The sequence below is a fragment of the Dendrobium catenatum genome, unplaced genomic scaffold (assembly GCF_001605985.2).
Source record: "Dendrobium catenatum unplaced genomic scaffold, ASM160598v2 fragScaff_scaffold_1328, whole genome shotgun sequence".
Lineage (NCBI taxonomy): Eukaryota > Viridiplantae > Streptophyta > Magnoliopsida > Asparagales > Orchidaceae > Dendrobium > Dendrobium catenatum.
This window is the reverse complement of record NW_021319790.1, coordinates 218,099-238,628: the sequence shown is the minus strand read 5'-3', so window position 1 is coordinate 238,628 and position 20,530 is coordinate 218,099. Positions and strand designations below refer to the sequence as shown.

The 20,530-nt window shown below is 36.2% G+C and overlaps 1 protein-coding gene across 2 annotated transcripts in view; it reads right to left on the bottom strand.

Annotated features, from left to right (window-relative positions):
- Nucleotides 1–80: 80 nt before the first annotated feature.
- Nucleotides 81–20,530, bottom strand: part of LOC110093192 (protein SWEETIE-like) — a 47,894-nt gene continuing 27,444 nt past the window's right edge. Inside the window, exons 3-19 of one of the 2 annotated variants that reach the window (XM_028699513.1) lie at nucleotides 18,717–18,925; nucleotides 18,309–18,453; nucleotides 18,147–18,215; nucleotides 13,116–13,172; nucleotides 12,910–12,996; nucleotides 12,678–12,806; nucleotides 12,368–12,568; nucleotides 11,790–12,251; nucleotides 7,050–7,115; nucleotides 3,520–3,614; nucleotides 3,308–3,404; nucleotides 2,991–3,129; nucleotides 1,770–2,086; nucleotides 1,530–1,676; nucleotides 1,300–1,464; nucleotides 1,087–1,212; nucleotides 81–957 (exon numbers count right to left, since the gene is read on the bottom strand). In XM_028699513.1, coding sequence (XP_028555346.1) covers nucleotides 427–957; nucleotides 1,087–1,212; nucleotides 1,300–1,464; nucleotides 1,530–1,676; nucleotides 1,770–2,086; nucleotides 2,991–3,129; nucleotides 3,308–3,404; nucleotides 3,520–3,614; nucleotides 7,050–7,115; nucleotides 11,790–12,251; nucleotides 12,368–12,568; nucleotides 12,678–12,806; nucleotides 12,910–12,996; nucleotides 13,116–13,172; nucleotides 18,147–18,215; nucleotides 18,309–18,453; nucleotides 18,717–18,925 — 3,042 coding nt within the window. In that variant the 3' untranslated portion in view covers nucleotides 81–426. The remainder of the gene's footprint in view (nucleotides 958–1,086; nucleotides 1,213–1,299; nucleotides 1,465–1,529; nucleotides 1,677–1,769; nucleotides 2,087–2,990; nucleotides 3,130–3,307; nucleotides 3,405–3,519; nucleotides 3,615–7,049; nucleotides 7,116–11,789; nucleotides 12,252–12,367; nucleotides 12,569–12,677; nucleotides 12,807–12,909; nucleotides 12,997–13,115; nucleotides 13,173–18,146; nucleotides 18,216–18,308; nucleotides 18,454–18,716; nucleotides 18,926–20,530) is intronic. The other variant, XM_028699514.1, reaches the window with a different exon arrangement.

The window sequence follows — 20,530 nt, the reverse complement described above, 5'->3', positions numbered from 1 at the left end:
TACAACCTTAGAAAGCAACCCATATTTGACTTTGACAATCTAATTATCAAGATAATAATGTGCAAGAATGACGATAAAAATGTGCTTAAATAACGCATTAAATTACAACAAAATAAGTAATAAACAAGGACTGCTGAAGAAATTCAGCCTCAACAAGTTTTACACCCAATAGTCAAAAACCCTTCTCCCTGTTTCTAATAAACACAATATATTAGATAATTTCATCTTCATTTTGTTACTATTTTCTGTGATAATATCCTTTGATGAAGCTGGAGAATCATCAGAAGTCCTTCGTGAGCCCTCAACGGTCAAGCTACTCTCACCTGGATCCTCTCTACCACTTGCAGAAAGCATCAGAAATCTATAATTTTCCTCATACATTTTCTCATCTTTCGAGATGGCCTCTACTGCTGAAGAAGGCTGAGCCTAAGAATGCTCGTCAGATCCTGCTTCATCAACGCTACATGTTCTTACAGAGTCTTCAGCATCGAACATCTCATCAGAAGCTTCATCTGATTCATTACTGATATCTCCAGCACTATTTATGCTTCTTCCATCACCTTCAGGATGCTCTGAATCTGTGGCATCCATGATGGAATTCGCACCAGGTTCTCTTGTTTCTTCAGATACATTTCTCTCTGTATTTTGTGTATCGCTTGGATATTCAGATTCAACATTTTGTAGGACTGAAGAATCAGTAATTGTACCAATCTGTGAATCAGTTCTCTCAACATGTTTATCAAATGTTGGAGCAGAAGGATTTTCAGCAGGTAAAGATTGAAATGCATCCCATTCATCATCATCATCATCATCATCATTTTTGTCAACACCTGCATCCTGTTCTTCATGCTTAAGAGTTTGGGCTTGGTTAGCTGCTCTTGCTTTTATGTCTGATTCAATGTTTATTTTTGTGGTCATAGTTTGATCTTGGGCGGCTACTGAAGCTCGAATCATATCCTAAAATTTAAGCATAAGAACTTCAGATCTGTACAAAATAATGAACTGACAAAAAGGGGAAAACAAATACATACAATAAGCTCAGATATCAAATTAGAAACGAAAAAGTATAATTTCTTAAGAATTTACCTGAAGTTGTTGTCTACGAAATCCTGGCATTGAGAGCATCACATCCTTCAGTTGAGTGGCAGATGATGGAATGTGGATCAAATGGCCGACCAGTCTTCTTGCCATGGCGTTGACATCTTGAAATCTCTGCAACAATAATGGATCAGAAAGGATTGATATTTGACATAGCACCTAAAAAAATTATAACGGATACATATTTTAAGCTCAGATCACCTGTGAATGAGTTTCACTTGAAATATTAAAAACCATAATTAGGGCCTCTAAAAGCAGTTTTAGTATTGCTTGTGGCTGCTCAGTTCTTTGTGCTACTGTATGAAAGAGGAATAGTAGCCTCAAGCACTCCTCAATTACAGTAATGCTTTCCTTGTTTACTGATTCCTGCATAAGAGTATTAAATTACTCATCATTTGGAACTTGACAGGAGAGATTTGTAAGTCAATTACCTTCAACTCTTGTTGGATTAGAATATAAATATCTCCAAGGACTTCACCACTGAAGAACAAGAAAAATTGATTGCTCTTAATGTTTGAGGGTTCAGCAAGTTCTCTTTGACCAACAATTTTAAGAAAATTTAGTCCAATTGCCTGAACCTGCAAGTTCAGAGTTATAAAATGTTTATTACCATTTTGTTGACGCTTAAAACATTTGTAAAGGTTTAAATCACCGGACAAGCTTCAAAATACCTGTCTATTGCTATCACATAAAGCATTCTGGATGCATCTAGTACACAATCGAAATATTGAAAATAATATCAGTTGGTATCTTTCTTCGTTATTTCTGAAGATTTGTGTTTGATAAGCTAATTTAGCAACAGCAGCAGCTTCTTCTAGGCATAAAGATAGCATTTTCCCAAGAAGCTTGCTCAAGTCATCCAGCTTATTATCTAAAGTGTGGATCCTTTTTGTGCAGTCTGCAGAGAGAGATACTAACAGACTTGCCCACGTCAGAAGAACCGTTCTTAAATGGGTAATATCTTCCATGTCACGCCCTGCTTCATCTGCTAGAAAGAATTCACATGGTTCCTCAGGAAAGGTTATTACAAGAAAAAATTATGGGCCAGAAGAAATCTTCTAAAAGTTAAAGTAAGATTTTACCAGAATGACTGAAACGTTGTGTAAATAAGATATTATAAACAAATATAAAGCAAGATTAGTAAATAAAATAAAATTCAGCATAAAATATTAGGATACCTTAAATGCTTAAAGAGCCTTGCCTAAATCAATAGGTTCTTCTAACTAGAACGTATAAGTACAACAGAAATTTTCCAAAAAAAAAGCCACCTAGATTTCAATTTCTTGACTGTTTCTATTGCTGTTTGAATATACCGCACAAACACTATTTCCTCATTAAAATTTGATCATTCATAATATGAAGAAAATTTTAATATTTATTACAAAAATTAGTTATTCATATCAATGAGATGAGGAATTAATAGCTGGCACAAACCTTTAACACGTGCCTTAATTCATAGAATGCCTGGTTAAAAATTGAAGAAACAATGCATGCTAACACATGTAAGCGATTTTTCTCAACATGAAAATGTCTTCTTCAATGGTATAAGTAATCTTTATAATATTTTGTCCTATGATTAGGTACTGATCATTACTAGAACATCATTGAAGAAAACATATCTCAACTTGAAAGAAGCTGGATACCCTAGCAAGAGCATTTTCCCCTCATTTTATTGCGTTTTCCTTTCAGTCAAAAATCAAATTAAGGTTTTGTTTGGGACGGCTTTCCTATTGCTTTTTAAAGCAGTTTTTTAGTACACAAATTTTAATTTTTATACTAACAAGCTATTTTAAAAAGTAGTAAGAAAGCCATCCCAGACGGAGCCTAAGTTTATATTCACATGAAGGGAAATGAAGCTGCGATGAAACTAAGATGCTAAACAATACACATACCTATTATGTAGCTCTTCAAAAAGGTCGCGAGGTTATGGAGAAATGCAAGAACTTTGAACAAACATAGCTTGGTTGATGCTTCTCTAAACCACTCGCATGTTGTTGACATTAAGGCTGTTATCATCCTTTCTTGATTCTTCTGCACAACTATACCCATTTAGTCCACAAGAGAGACCACAAAACACTCTAGGACCAATCAAGAAAGCAAACCCTAAACTGAATGCCTTAACTAAAATCATCAATAAATTAACACCCAACACCAAGATATAAGAAAGGAATTCATGAAATGTACTTGCACATGATGTTATAAAGCACACCTTATTGTTCATCCGCCTTACTAATCTTTCAGCACACGCATATAATTGAGAAAAAAATCCTGTGAAACTTGCTTCATCTTTTGCAAAGACGTTATTACTGTAGCAAAAGAGATACATGGATAAATATAGATGTATTAAAGGGTGCTTACATGTGTAAGCATAATGCATCTGCTGCATGACAAAACTCTGCTGGTATATATCAGCATAACTACCTATGAAACGTTGATAAGCATTTGAAAAACAATTCCATAGCTGCAGCTGTGAAATCTTCTGTCTCAAAGTAGACATCAGGGGAAAACTGTGCAATCTGTCACAAGAAATAAAAAAACTCAAAAGTATATAAATCACCATGAAAAAGAGTCCAGAATAACAGAGTATTGATTGGACATTTTGATTAGAGAAAGAGTGCCTAGATATGTATGCGCTACCTCAAGGGACAAGTAAATTCTTATTTTGGCACAACCATCACAAGTATCATGGGTGCCCACAAGATGCGTTATTAGTTGATTGTTGATTGAATTAGCTGAACATTTTACAGAATGGAACTTTGTTCACCCACAACCATTTCATAAAAATAAATTAAATGAAAATGACAAAAATTTAATAAAAATAAATTATTATTTATGTACTTTGCTATTAATTATCTTAGCATAGCCAAAATAGATTTTGCTAGAGCGAAATAATATTGATTCTCTACAGTTGATGTAATTTTTCTAAGCCTATGTGCAATAATAAGTAGAATGAGTAAACAATATGGTAGAATATCACTTATTTATAAATGATCATCATCATCATCACCAACTTTGTCTCAATTAATTAGTGTCATTTGTATGGATACTCATTGTTCATTCATTCCTATCATGTGTTAAATAAGATTTTAAATCCTATTTTGCATAAATTTTATTTGTCAACTAACAATGCTACCTTTAGCGCAAGGTTTAAAAAGATGAATCGAAAAATTGGATGTTTCGATCGAGTCGTGAGACCCAAACTAAAAAAAAAAAAACTCATAAATTTAAAAATTCATAATTATGCCATAAACTGTGTACAAATAGTTTTAAAAAAATTACCAACATAAACCATAAAGGAAAATAAAAACAAACCAATTAAGATAAAATGAAAAGAAAATTTAGTTAAAAAGATAATAAAACAGCTAAAAAAGAAAATGAAAAAAGAAAAATAAAACTCAATCAAGTAAATAGAAAAAAGTTAAAAAAATAATAAAGAATTTAAAAGAAAATATGAAACTTGAATCCACCATTTCCATATTAGTCCAAACTCTATACCTAAAATCTTAAACCCTATTATATATGACATAAAGGTATTTTCTTTTTTTAAGTAAATGTTTACTTAAGGCGTTTTCCACGTGCATCGAGGCATATAGCCTTCAAAGCCCTACATGAGGTCCTGGTTGGGTACCCATGCTTTACTCGATTGGGCTTCGCCCACCCACAACCAACCATGGTGACTTTCGGGATGTTGTAACCACCTATACCTACCCACTTTCCATACTTTTTGAACGCAATCTGCCATGGACTGATGGCCTTGAGGCTTGCTGTCCTTTACTCTGATTGCAAACTTTCAAGCCACATATCATAATTTACCGTAGTCGCAGTGTGGTTAAGTACTGCTCACTACGTAGTGAGGATTGTAGTAATATAAGATATACGGTGATTAGCAATGTAAAGCGATTTATCCCTCGATGTTGAGTACCCACCCATGTAAAACCTTTCGGTTCTGGAACAGAGGCAAGAGAAAGAAGAACAACAGAGATAAGAAGAAAATAAAGACTTGTATTACTACCATACAAAGAGGTGGTACAACTAATATATAGACAAGACATAAGAAAGTGATAGGTAGCTGTCCAATGAAAACATGCCACCTCATTCTTATTTTATGTTAATTACATTGAGCTTATCTACTAATAACCCATACCCACTCACAAGGTCATGAGCATACTCATACCCACCCATGAGTACATGGGTGGGTGTTTGTATGGGTACCCAATGCAAGGCTCTGATAGCCTTGACGCGTACATCTCAAATGAAAAAGGCATAAACTTCACTTAGACCAGAATATCATAAGCCTCGAGGAACTGCTAGGCACCTTATTATGAGGTGCACCTTGAGGCGAGCACCTCTCGCATGCCTTTTTAAACAAGGCTTTAATTTATCTTTTATTATTATTTTTATTCCTGAAACATTAATTTATTTATGAGACTTCTTGGTGAAATTTTCAACTCCTGTTAAATATATGCCATAACTGCCATAGAACCCATGATGAGGGCATCAGATTTCGACACGTGTACCATCGCCGGGGACGCCGATCGACGGTCTTGATTCAGAGCCTTTATTTTTTATGCTTTAGTTTTCTTTTCATGATTTTTATTTCACGTTTTCCTTTTGTACCCCTATGAGGGAAGTAATACTTATTGTAGCCCAAGGGCGTTTTCGTCTTTATGCATTTTATTTTTGTCAGCCTATATAAAGGGCTTTTGTCATTGTATTTGGATTATTGAATGAATGAAAATTTTTCCATGCTTTGTTCTCTTTGTGAGTGCATGAAGTTCTCTTGGTGAGTGCTTCCATTGAGATCTCTTAGTGACAACCCGTCGCCCACCATCCCTCCTCCTTCGAGATTTATTTGCGGCGACCACCCTTTCACCCCTTCAAGGATGCATGGAGGTTCCCGAGTGGAATTTCGGGTTTGAATACGACAACCGCGGACGAGTGAACATCCTCCGATCTCCCTTCTTCGACGTCGGATTCGACTTCGACGACACCGTTGAGGATTATTTGGACCGGATCCTACCCGCTCTAGTGGAATCCATCGACGATCATTTTTCTGTCTACACGTGGATCGTTGAAGGGCGTCGCTTTGCACCACCTCCACGACCTAGAAGTAGGTAAATGAGAGCGGCCTCAAGGTGAGACAATCGCTTTGTTAACCGCAGGATTCTAGTTGGCTTTTCATTTGCTTTACTTTTATCACAGTTGTTATTTTCTTGGTCTTGCTAATTTAGGTGTAAGCTCTTGCCTAGCCATAGTCAAAGTCTAAGATCTCCAAAAAGTTTCAATTGAGAACAAAATTAAGCTTGCAATTTCATCACTTGAACAATATTTTATTAAGTTTCTAAATTCAATTTCTGGTTTTACATCAACCCAAATAATAGGAGACCACAAAAAGAGACAACCACAAAACAAGCTAGAGAAATCCTGATATATTCTTTGGGAGAAGTGAAATCAATTTGGTTGAATGTAAGTGATTTTGTAGAAAAATCATCTATATCAATTTGAAGCAGGAAGTGATAATTCTGGTAGAAATTAAGACCCTTTGGTAAAATATAATATGAACCCGTCCGTGCCTAAAAACAGTACTTACTGATTAATTGATAAGTGATCATTATGTCTTGGCCCATCATGGGGCCATTTGGTTTGCGACAAAACATTTGCTCTGTAAATCAAACTCCAACGTAAAAGAACTAAAAAACAGTTTTGAGATATCACGAGCTTAAAAATTCATTTGGTATACGGTACATCCCCTACAACTAGCCTTGAACTCTTAATTATGTAGAACATGCAAACAAATAAACTAAAACTCATATGGAATATGAAAGTAAAACCCTTCAGATTTTGTGCAAGAAACCATTTTAAACGGTTTTAGCATGTCCTTAACAACTAAATCAGAGAAAATATCCAACAAGACATCTAAAACAAAGCAAATGGCCATCAGTTTGCTTTACCTGTGAGAGTAAACCAACAACCAGATTAGTCCATGAACTAGATGAAGGTTCAGCATAGATGAGAATCTGCATCCAGAGTAATAAATTGTAATATAAAAAAAAAAAAAGTACATGTAATATACTTTGGATCCAATAGAAATTTTAAGTGCATATAAATTAGCTCTAAATAACAATGAAGAATATAGACAAAACTGCACATGTAACAAGGATAACCACAATATTATGGCAGACATACGCTCTTTTATAAATCAATGTTATAATGAGAATTAGCATCATATTTGTCAAAATATAAATATACGCTTATTTCTGTTAACTTTAACTACGTGGAATGCTATTGAAGGAAAATGAGCACTAAGTGTCAAAACCAATGTTTCTAGATTTATCTCCAAGCTGCTAAATGACAAATGAGGCACACTTGAATCATCTTGTACATTAACTTTCAAATTGGATCGTAGATATTTTCATAGTGGCTAGTTGTTGCTGCCAATTATAGGAGGGATTGCATTCCTCTTTGGGATATAATGTTATTAACACCTCAATTCCAAAGTGTTGAATCACACAGCAAGGAGGGGATAGGTCAGCAATCCGTTGGCTGCAGTTGGAGATTTCCCCTTCTGATTCCAAGATCCATGGATATAATTATTAGAATCAATTAGATTAAATGATTTTCCTCTTATATTTATTATAATTAATTAGATTAAATGTCTTTATATATATATATATATATATATATATATATGTAATGATTCCAAGAAATAAATTTTTGAATTCAATTTCTCCTAGACAATTTCTTTATGGTATCAGAGCTTAGGAAAATCCTAAGCCTTATCTGAGTGCCGGCAGCAAACCTTTCTCTCTTTCTTCCAACCTTTAGCTGGTGGTAACTCTCAATCAACCTGCTGATAGCCTCTCTTCAAGCACTAGTAGCCCTTGCCCAAAATTCATCATCTCTTTTAATCGAGGAAACCAAACCATGTCCATAGATAGCGAGATCTTACCCTCCTACCCAAATATTATCGGTTTAAACACCGAAAATTCTGGATCTGCTGGCAGCTCTTCTTCTCTTCCTCCTCTTATCACGAACCAACAGTTTCCAGAACTTGCTACTAGCATACACGCTCATTCAGGTATAAAATAGTCAAAACTTTGGATTATTGACTCAAGAGCATCAGATCACATGACAGGAAACATTACACTCCTTAATGACTATCAATCTTATCATTCAAATAGAATAGTTAAGGTTGCTGATGGGAGCTCTGCCTCTATTCATATCTATTCACAAGATAGGAGCTAGTTTGACCCAAGATAAAAAAAAGAGTCTTTAATGGCTATTCCCATCAAAAAGAGGTTAAAAATGCTTTTGCCCTACTTTAGGAAGGTATTTAAAACGATGGATGTACCTTTTTTGAAAACAACCCATACTTCACTAGTTCTGAAATTCAAGGATAGAGTGAAGGAGAATTTCAAATTTGGGAGTGAAATTCCTTATCATACAACCAAACAGGGTCAAGTAATAATCAACAATATCACAAGAAATTCAAACAATGAGTATTTTCCAAGGTATATCTCCTTTGTCTCAACCTCCACCCATAAGTCCTAATCAATCCATGCAAAGAGCAACAATTAAGAAACAACAATATGTATACTCAAGGAAAATAAAGAAAAATAAGCATATGCAGAGCAGTGAGACACATCTTGAACCTATCAAATCTCCTTCAATCGATCCAACAACAAGAGAGATTCATACAGAGGAGAAAAATGAGGAAGTTCGAAAGGAGATAAAGTCATCAAATGGCCAAAAAGAATCATGCACCAAGCATCCAATCGAAAACTTACTCTCCTATATATAGTAGATTATAAGACACTTATAAAGTCTTCCTTTCCAATTTGGATGATGTGCAGATTTCGACAAATATTCAGGAAGTTTTGAATCACCAAGGATGGAGACAGGCTGTTAAAGAAGAAATTATGGCCTTGGAGAAAAATCAAATTTGAGAAATTATGAATCTCCCACCAGGAAAGAAAGTTGTGACCTACAAATGGATGTTCACCGTAAAGCATAAGGGGAATGATAGTGTTGAGAGGATGAAAACTAGACTGGTTGTAAGAGAATTCACTCAATCTTATGGAATATACTATCAAGAAACTTTTGCTCATGTTGCAAAGCTCAACACCATTAAGATTTTTCTTTCCTTAGCAGCAAATTTAGATTGGCCTCTACATCAACTAGATATCGAGAATGCAATCTTGAATGGGAACCTGAAAGAAGAAGTCTACATGGAGATTCCAATGGGGATTCAGAAGCCATACAGAAGGGACTAAGTGTATAAACTATTGAAATCCTTGCATGGATTAAAGCAAACTCCTAAAGCATGGTTTGGAAGATTCTCAAAGTATGTAAAAGGCTATAATTTAGACAATGCCAGGCAGAACATACCTTGTTTATGAAGCATTCAGAAAATAACAAGGTAGCAATATTGATTGTATGTGTGGATGCCATCATCTTTACTGGAAATGATATAGATAAAATAAAGAAGATCAAACAAGCTCTGTCCAAGGAGTTTGATGTGAAAGATCTAGGACCACTTAGATACTTTCTTGGTATGGAGGTAGCTTTTTCAATTAAAGGTATATTTGTTTCTCAATGCAAGTATACCTTATAACTACTAAAGGAGATCGGCCTGCTGGGATGCAGACTAGCCAATACACCTATGGATCCTAAGAAGAAACTTGGGATAAAAAAAGCGGGGATTCCAGTAGATAAAGGAAAGATATCAACATCTAGTATGAAATCTTATATACCTCTCCCACACTCGTCCATCTATTGGGTTTGTTGTGAGCTTGGTGAGCCAATATATGAGTAATCATATGAAGAAACACATTGAGGCAGTATATCAAATCTTGAGATATCTCAAGAACACTCCTAGAAAAGAGCTATTATTCAAGAAAAATGAAGATAGAAAATTGATCATTTATTCTGATGCAGATTGGACAAGAAGCTTGGTTGATAGTTGATCAACCATAGGATATTGTTCATTTGTGTGGGGGAACCTAGTGACATGGAGGAGCAAGAAACAATCAATTGTTTCTAGAAGAAGTGCGGAATCTGAACTAAGAGAATTAGCAATTACTATTTGTGAATGTATTTGAATCAAACAAGTATTGATTGAATTGAGAATAAAGATTGACGGCATGATAAAGTTCAAATGTGACAATCTAGCCGCAATCATAATGGCCATGGATCTAACCGCAATCATTATGGCCAAGGATCTAGTACATCACGACAGAACAAAACATGTTACCATTGATATACACTTTATATTTGAGAAAAAGAGAACTTAGAAATTGAAATAGTATATATCCCAACTCATGAATAGCTTGTTGATGTTTTAACAAAGGCATTACCGGGCTCTTACTTGATATGTTTGTTTGCAAGTTAGGATTTTAAAACCTGTACAATCCAACTTGAGAGGAAGTGTTGAATTACACAGCAAGGAGGGGGCCACGGCTTTGACAGGTCAACAATCCGTGGGCTGCAATAGGAGATTTCCCCTTTTGATTCCAAGATCCGTGGGATATAATTATTGAAATTAATTAAATTAAATGACTTTCCTCTTCTATTTATTATAATTAATTAGATTAAATGTCATTCTTTTTCTATTTATTCTCCTAGAATGTATATATATATGTAATGATTTCAAGGAATAAAATTTGAATTCAATTTCCCCTAAACAATTTCTTAACAAAGAAAACCACCTTTTAATTGGATGTGAAAACAATGACTATTTCGGTGTTCTTTGAGAATTTAGACTCAGTTTTGTCCCATGGTATGATAACTGTTAATGCAGCCAAAATGCCATGAACCTACAATCAATTATAACGATTGCAATGAAGATCTCAGGATGAATGCAACCACATATCTTGCGTCTTAACTAATGATTAATTCCATTCCACCACCAATCCAATTTTTTATTGAGGTAATTATATATTTTTTAGTTAGATCAAGACTTTATTGCTACTCGGTAGTTCACGTCACTATAGCATGCATCACGTTACCTCTAATGGATAACACACATCAATGTAGGCATTTTCATTCCACAGATTATGGAATTTGGGCATTTATTTTAGCATTTTGTCATCTTCCATGACAAATGGAGTTTCTAGGGTTTGCACATATCAATGCCATTCTAGACCTCAATAACATCATGCTTAAATTCTCCTATATTTGTTTTGCAGTTTGATTTTCCGAATCCTTCAAAAAGCTCATTTTCCTCAACAACCTGAAAATCACAGAGCGATTGATTATTTCAAATTTCACAATTATTTAATGTTACAGCAACCATGTATCAAATGAAGACTAAATAACTTACAGAAGATCACATGGAAGCTTGAATTCTACCAATGTATTTAAAGATCATATCTTAGAAGTTCACATGAAAGCTTGACTTCTACCAATGTATTTTAAATTTAGAATTATTAGACAAGCTCAAAACATCATATATTGTGGTGCATTATGTTTTAGTTGATTTGAAAGTTCCAACAAGAATCACGTATTAAATAATGCAAATTTCTTCTAACAAAAATACATTAGTGATTCCAAGCTATTCAGACGTAGCGTTGCAGTACACATGGTTATAGCGTTCAGAGAATAAAACATGAAAACTTGCAAGGATGATTCAAAAGTCATGAATTTTTTTTTCAAAAAAAAAAAAAAAGAAGCATTAGAATATAAAAACCCACCTGAAGAAGTTCTTTGCATAAGTCCGATGTGAGAAATTTCAGGCTGAAAAATCTTTCCTGACATTGAGATTGAAATACCGATAACGCAAATTCACCTGATGTCACATCATATGTCTTCTCGAGAACTGAATCACCATCATATTTATTCTTTGCATAGCAAGATGGTGTTTTTGCTTGCGTGGACAAAAGAGGCTGTTTCCCATGAAATAGAATGAGCAATGCCAGTCCCCAAAGAAAATCAAAATCCCAGGATTCCAATCTGACCATGCTGTATCCTGATATAAAAGAAGATTTTTGATATTCTATTGTGCTTCTAGTTTTTGAAGCCTGGTCTTCTTCTAACATCACAGGGATTGCATCAAGAGAAGTTGCTTCCAATATCAATGGCCAGGCTTCATCTAGACAAGCTCGCACTTTGGATGAAACTAATGGCGACTGAATACCATCGAGGAAGGGTTTGAACTTTACAAATGCATAAGAAAAATAAGCGGATATAAGCAGAAAGGAAAAGCCCTCATAAGAAAGTTACAAGTATATTTTTTTCATTCAAAGCTTGTTTTGAGTGTGGATCGCCTTACAGTAAACTTGGAATTCAAGCCAAATCTAATAAAAATATAATCCTTGAGGATGCTAATCCAGTACTGGCCCAAAATAGTTGAGCCACTTGAAAGCAGAGATGCAAGCTGTTGGTATTCATCTGGAACATTGTCTTCCTTTCTAAAGAACTGATACACAAAACTTTTGATGGAGGCATGGGCAGCCAAAAGTCTCACTTTAATCTATCATAAGAGGAAAACAAAATGCTTTAAATACATTTTCTGGGTTTCTGGTAACTATATTATATATACTGGAAGAGAGAGAGAGAGAGAGAGAGAGAGAGAGAGAGACCTTGGATGCAACCCATTCAGCAAATGATGGGTAGCACAAGTCCTTAATTTCATTAAGTGGCCTAGAAATTAATGAGAACATTCGATTAACAGCAACCCGGTCCCCACTAAGGATGCTACTTGTCAGAAGCTGAAATTTGAAGAGTAAAAATGAGGATTTATATTTTTCTTATTTTTTAGATGCTGATATAGAAACTTGAAAATTTGAAAAAAAAAAAATGTTCAACTTGAACCTTGGTAGCTAACTGCAGGCCAGCCTCCAGGAGCAAAGGGCTAGAAGAAGTGCTGATCGCTGATCGTACAGCAGATACTAAGTGAGCCTATAGTCAAGGAAATGGCTGCTTCAGCTACTAAGCAATTTGATATGAACATGAAAATAAAGGGCAAGTCCTGGCGATATGAACTAGTCATTTCAGGAAAAAAGGTATTGAAGATCAACCTGATACTGTTCCAACAGAAGGTGCCCAGGTAGCTCAGGATCTTGAGTTTTTCCGTACTATATAGCAAAAAAAGAAAATTATGATATATTGAAACATTTTGATTTGAGGCTAGAAATAGGGAAGGAAAAAATTGACTTGATTGCAGCATCACAATATGAGGAATCTATGATGCTTAATTAAATATTTAACATGATAGACCACAATTTTACTTCCATTCGACAAGAAAGATAGCATGCAAGAACACGTTTAAATCAATAAGCAAGTGCAAAATGGATTAACAGTTTAAAAACACACGCAATGCATGTAAATTTCAAGCGAGTTATTGTAATCTTTTATTCTCTAGAAAGACTTTGTTTTTGTGATAAAAAATTTGGGTCCCTCTCCCAAATTTTTGATTGCATCAATTGTCAATGGTGGGAATCATGGTGTATCAATAAATAAGAAATATTCTAGATAAGCATGTGCATATGCAACCATACAGTGAACATTAGAACCTTCGTTAACTTGTTACAGATTCAGGCCAAGGTAGGCTGGACCAGCCGGCCCAACAGGCAGTGGAGGAGGGGAAACCTGAAACCAAATCTAGGGAGATTTCGACCTCTCTTGTGGGGCCCAACAAAACAATAAATTATTATGTTAGGAGAGTAATTAGGAGGGAATTAAGGAGGGAAATATCTATTTGAATTAAAATAAGAGAGGGAAATTAATAGGGAAATATCTATTTGAATTAAAATAAGAGAGGGAAATTAATAAGGAAAAAAAGATTAATTTGGGGCTGATTTAAAGGAGATTAATTAGGATATATGATGAGGACATCTACATGAGTCTAGCACGAGGAGACATGCAAGATCTATGGCCATGATCTACTTTTGATTTTTATTATATTTGATGTATTTTGTTTTATGTTTTATGAGTATATTGTATTTCTTTCCATGTATGCCCTTGCTTAAGGGCCTCGTCATGTATTAGCCTTAGGGGCAATTTGGTCTTTGTATTTTTCTTTATTCCTTTGGCTATTTAAGGCCTTCTCCTCTTCATGAGTTTCACCCCATCAAACCCGCCACTTTCCAGCCCCCTCACCGACGGCAAAACCCTTCCCCCCCTCCTTAGGCCGCCGGCCACCTTCCTACCCCAAGTCATGATGATGACATCAATCATCATAATGACTCCTTAATTGAGATCTAGCATTAAATGAGAAAGTAAATGAATTTCGAAATTCAAAATTTGAAATTCAAAAACTTTCCTTATTTGCGAGGTCTAAATAAGGAAGGTTTTCAAACTCAAAATTCAAATGAAACTTAATTTGAGGACTCATTAATTTCCCTCCAATTAGTCGATCTTATTTGGAAATCGCTTAATTCCACTTAATCCCCCTCATCTTCCTCTCTCCATGCCGCCGGCCCTACTAGGGCTTCTCTCCATTTAATTCACATTCAAGGCATTGATTACAATCAATTGGAATTCAAATTCTCCACTTAATTTCCCTTAAAATTAATCAAAACCTGAAATTAATTTCAGGTTTGGATTAAAATCTATTCCTCTCGCTCACCCCAACCCGGAATTCCTCCTACCTTGGCCGAACTCCCCTTCTCCTTGGAAATCCTGCCGGTTTCCTTCCCAAATCCCTTCCAAAGCTCCAGGAAAACTGCTACCCAACATCTCAACTTGCTGTTTGGAAATTCCTGCAGCAGCCCACCGACGTCCAGCCATCCCGGGAGCGACAATTGCTGTCCAGATCTCAGGGACAGCCCTTCTTCCTGTCTAGAAGTTTCCCTGAGCTCAATAGGTTGCTGTCCTGTTGATCACAGCAAACTAGGTGCTGTCTAGCCCTCCAGAACCAGTCCTAGCTGCTGTCCTGAGGAGATCTAGTGTCGTCCAGCCGCCAGAAGAGACTCCCATTGCTGCTGAGTGGTTCCAGAAGTTTGAAGGATGCTGCCCCTTCATTCCAGCCATCGTCATGGCTTCATAACTCCTTATTTTTGGGTAAACTCTTCACTCACTCTCTATCTTCTGAGTTTACTCTACTCGTGGTTATAATTTGATTCACAAAGCGCATGTTTTATCGCCTCCGCTAAACCTAGTATTTGAATGAGTTGTGAGAGAGGCCCTTCATAATACTAATCTTATTGTTAGCATTGGAATTTCTCGTTGAAACCACTAATGTATGCAAAGTAAGACTTAGTTGACTATTTAATGATCTCAACCTCTAGCATGTGTTTAGACCTAAGCTATTTTATCACTTTAATGTTATCTTATCGTTTACATCAATAGAGGATTTTGTTTAACATTGCTCTCTAAAAATTTGCAAGTGCAAACTTCCTTAAGCAAGTCATTTTCACATGATTTGTTTCACATCAAGATATTTTCTAATTAAAAAGGGAAGATATAGGGGCAGAATTAGAGGAGATTAATTAGGAGATATTAACAACCTACCTCAGGTTAGGGAAAAAAGAGATCCACCGCCTAGCTTGGGTAGGATATGGAAAAGAAAAAAAAAGATAACATTCTTCAATCTCCAAAAATTAAACGCAAGAGAGTAAGTAGCTATCTATTTATAGAGTAAGGCTACCTCAAGGATCCCTTTGGAGAAAAAAAAATTACATATAAAATAAGAGGTTAGGATGGTTTGGTTGGTTGAACCACCCAGTCTTGGCAGCATCGCATCATTCAAAAATCATCCAGAGTCAATTATTGGCTATATAAGATTTTTAGCTATTCCAATTTCATGAAAGGTGTTGAAAATGTGATCGAGCCTTTCTTCAAATTCAATTCAGAGGTTAACAAAGGAGCATAGTTTAATTTCTGAAAATATAAGGTGATGGACAAATTTTTCTCTTGTACTTGCATTACATAATCAACTAGTTTGTTTATTAGAAACACAGACCTCTTTTCCTCTTTTTTTTTTTCACGTCTCTCAGCTTTATTACATCCATACCTATATCAACTCGATTGATAACATGCCTAGATGGAAAATCTCCAACACTAGATCATTTTTAGTTACTTCTTTAATTCTTTCCTCTCCTTTGATTGGGTGAATAGCAATAACATTATATGGATTTGAAATCTGCTAGTACCATATCTTTACTCTATATTATCCTGGAGAAAAATAAGTAGCATAGTTTTTCATAATCAGGGTCTCATCAATTCCTTGACTTGTTCCATGTGTAATGCTTAACCTGAAGATAATTTTCATATTTCCTTAATTGTTGAACCATTAATAAAATTCGGTAGAGACCTTACAACTTTTTTAGAATTTACAAGGCTACGGTAATCATCAATTCTTAATTCTCTTCTTAGCGGGATAATCATATTAGAAACAACGCTACGGATATCTGGGATAATTTCTTCTTTGTTTTAATTAGGATTGTATGGTATAAAATAAATGCAAATATTTCTCCAACTACACAAAGATGAGAATGGGCATTGGTTTGACATCATCTCCCTTACCAACTTCTGGATTTTCAGCCCAAACTACAAGGCTGCCATTATCAGAGAGAATCATTTTCAGATCTTCAGCTTATTGAGAAACCGATCAATCTATTTAAGGCTATTATTTAATTTGAAAGTTTTAGCTTTGTTGTCTTTTTAAATTTCGCTTAACTTTTTTGTAATTTTCATTAATTTGCACATTTTTCTTTGGTTTGATAAGGAATTATTCTCCCAGTTTTTCACTTCACCTAATATTTAAGGTAAGGAAAAACCAAGAATCAATGAGTCAAATGAAAAAAGTGTAAACTAAGGCATCCATACCAATGTGGAGACTTCAATGCAGTAGCAACAATAAGCCTTTATCCAACTATATGGGGTCGGCTACATGAATCCTTTTTCATCCTTACCAATCTGAAGATTTTAATAGGAAGAAATACTAATTTGGCATAAAACCAGCGAATTTATCAAGTTAGCATATATAATTACTCGCCTAGCATTAGTTTGAGAGGAAAGTCCTAGTTCAAGTAGCACAGCATATGGATGAGACATATCTCCGAAATGGTTGTGATGAAAAATTATGTACCTATTTAAAAGATTCTATCATGTAGTATGATTATGATACGCCCTAGGGTTCCCAAGTTTGTGTTTGCCCTAATGCTCATTCAAAGAAAAGATTTCTCCTCCAAATCAAGGAAAAAATCAACACAAGAGGGATGAGATGAAGAACCAAAACGATGAAGAACCAAAACCTTTGCATTCAAAATCCAAGGGAAAACAAGATACAATTTGTCCAATTCGAGAAGGATAAGGTCTCCCACTACAAACCCTAGAAAAATAAGAGAAAGAAACTAAGGAGGTTAAGAGAAAACTCAAATCTTGCATAACCCTAGAAATCCCCCCTTAATCCCTACTTATAGCAAGCAAAAGACCAAACCAAACCCACTAGTGGGCTGCCCAAGCTGAACCGCCCAGCTCAGGCCAGACCCGAGCCAAACCGGTCCAGAAATGGACCGGTTCCGCTCAAGCCGACCCCCCGCTCCGCTCCGCGTCAAGTCCCGCGCCCGCGTCGCCTTCGGCAGATCGACCCGCGCGGTCTCCTTCCCGGCCATTGCCGCGTGCTCCGGGGTCGCCGGCACTTCCTCTGCCGGCCGGCGACGGCCCGCACGCCTCCTCCTCTGCCGGTCGGCGGCGGTCCGCATCAGATTACGAAGTAAATAAAAACTCTAAAGAGACACATCCCTGTCGCTTCCATACAGCAATCTTCAGCCACCATACCTGCCAGACTACCAGGACAAAATATATCAGTGTATACTGATGCGTAACAATACTTATTGAATCTATTAATTTTAATAGAAATTGAGACATTTACTTAGGTGAACAGAACCAAGTGCAATAAAATATGCTTACTCTGCCAGGAGCCTATAACGTATTACAGATGAACTCATACTTCCATATATTTAAAAATCATTAAACCAACAGAAACACTGGTGCCTCACATGCAAAAAGGTCATAACGATCTAATATAGAAGCAATGTATATCATGAAGAATTCTCAAAGATATATGTTGATCCATTTTAAAATCGATGTAAAGTTGGAACTACCTTGTCCATAATGCTAGTTAATAGCTCCACACCTATAGACTGCATCCACACAAATTGGCCAGTGCTTATCTAAACATAAACAGGCACGCCACATTATCAAAACAATTTTCTAGAATACTTACAAAAGGATTACTAGAGAAAAAGGTATGGAAGGTACCAAACCTGATAAGAAAGAGAGATGATATCTTGCAGGTGCAGCACTAGCCAATCATTGGAGCTGCTCCCCTTTCCACGCTGATTCCTTGCTAAAATTAGATCAAAATGTGCAGGATTTGCTCCAACTGCTTTTGGTAGATGGCTCAAACACCTAGACAACAAAATTTATCATGAAGGTGCCTTAATTATCAGCATAATAAGTGTGCTGGTACTTCAAACAAGCCTGATGGGGTAGAAAAAATTGAACTCTTCAAAGAATGCCTAATTAACCAATTTAGCATAATACACAAGACATTCAGAAATGATATTTATGGATGCAAAACTATAAGACTACTATGCTAAATGAATAACCAATAGCCTAAATGCAACGCATTGACAAGAAAAAAAAATACAATGGATATGAACAAAACATACTCTGCAGCAAACAGCCTTGTTCGATATCTCAGATGCTTATCTCTATTATTAATAGAATCCTGGATTGACTCCCTTGACGAGCTTGCAATCATGTCTTCATCAACTTTTCCAAAATGCAACTTTGCCTCACCCTCAAATGCACCACTTATGCGTCCGTTTTCATTATTTGCATCATTCTCAGCAGTATTCTTTGTTGATACTGAAAGAACCTGAATAGTTGAGTTACACAGCTAAAATCAACGCAGAGGTTAACAGATGAAAAATATCAATTGTGTCTATTAATATATAACAGATGGAAAACATCTATAATAGGTTAGTCAGTACTATTATGTTGAACATTTGGCAGGTTACACTGCAAAAGTAGCTCTTGATATGATAAACAACCATAATCAGCCTGCATCCTGTTAAACCGGCCCATGCTAGACCGGTCCAGCCGGCCCTAGGCAAAAGGCCGGCTCAGGTTTAGAGGTGGACCAAGTAAGCCCGCAGCCGCCCAAGTAAATTGAGGGGCCCACTAGGGAATCCTGTTAGGAAGGAGGGGCAGCTAAGGCTATAGAGGAATTTGGCTTGTGTTGTTTAATTGTATGCTTTGAGTAGGAAGGGAAAAATTAGTGTTAGGGTTATCTTGATGTTTCTAGCTAATTTTGTATCCTGGTGCTTGGCGTTCTTTGACTCTAGCGGCAACTAGTGATTGGGAGAGATAGATCCTCCTCTCGAATTGAGGATCAATTGTATTTTGATATTTTCCTTTCGTTATCTCTGATTATTGCAATAAATTGCTGTTTTTCTACTTTTTCCTCGGAGTTTTGTGAAAAATTCATGTTGTTTTCCCAAGATTGATAGGTTTTCAGTCGAGATACTCAAGTATTTTCTATTAAATTGGTATCATAATAGTTTTTGGGTTGTTTTCTTGAATTATGGCAGTTGAATATTGATGAGGACATCAGAAGATCAATGATCTACGGCCACGATCTACTTTCGATTATTATTGTATTTGATATATTTTATTTTATGTTTTATGAGTCTATTGTATTTCTTTCCGTTTATGCCCTTGCTTAAAGGCCTCGTCATGTGTTAGCCTTAGGGGCAATTTGGTCTTTGTATTTTCTTTCTTCCATTGGCTATTTAAGGCCTTCTCCTCTTCATGAGGGGATAATGAATGAATATTTGAATGAAAAAAATTTTGTGTGTTTCTTCTTCTTCTTCTTGCATGAGAGCTTGAGAAGGGAGAGAGCTCAAGGGGAGCAAATCGCAAGGCCCACCAGTCGTTGGAAGAGTCCGCGGCTCGTGGTTAGGTTTTCTATCTTCTCCTTCATATTCACCTCCATCTTCCTTCTCCTCCACCTCAAGAAAATCCCTTCCCAACCCTATTTTCCGCCGCCCCCTTGTAAGCCAAGCCGTCGGCCTTCCTTTTGACCGCCGGCCACATCCCCCCCCACCACCTCCACCCAAGCTCCACCACCGGCCACCTCTCTCATCACCCACCTTGTTCTTCAAATTTCAAAAATTCAAATTTGAATGAACTCCAAAATTTCCATAATTGCCAAAGTCCAAATAAGGAAAGAATTGGATTGAATCCAATTCAAATTTCATGGCATGAGGAGTTACTAATTCTCATCCTAGGTGGCATCATCCTAATTGGAAATTGCTTTATTCTCACTAATCTCCCTCTTCTCCTCTCTACATGCCGCCGGCCTCATCAAGGGGGAAATTCATTTAATGCTAGTTTAATGCCATCAATGCCTTGATCCAAAATTCAAATTTCAAAATAACCCCCCTTAATTTCATTCATAATCTGAAATTAATTTCAGATT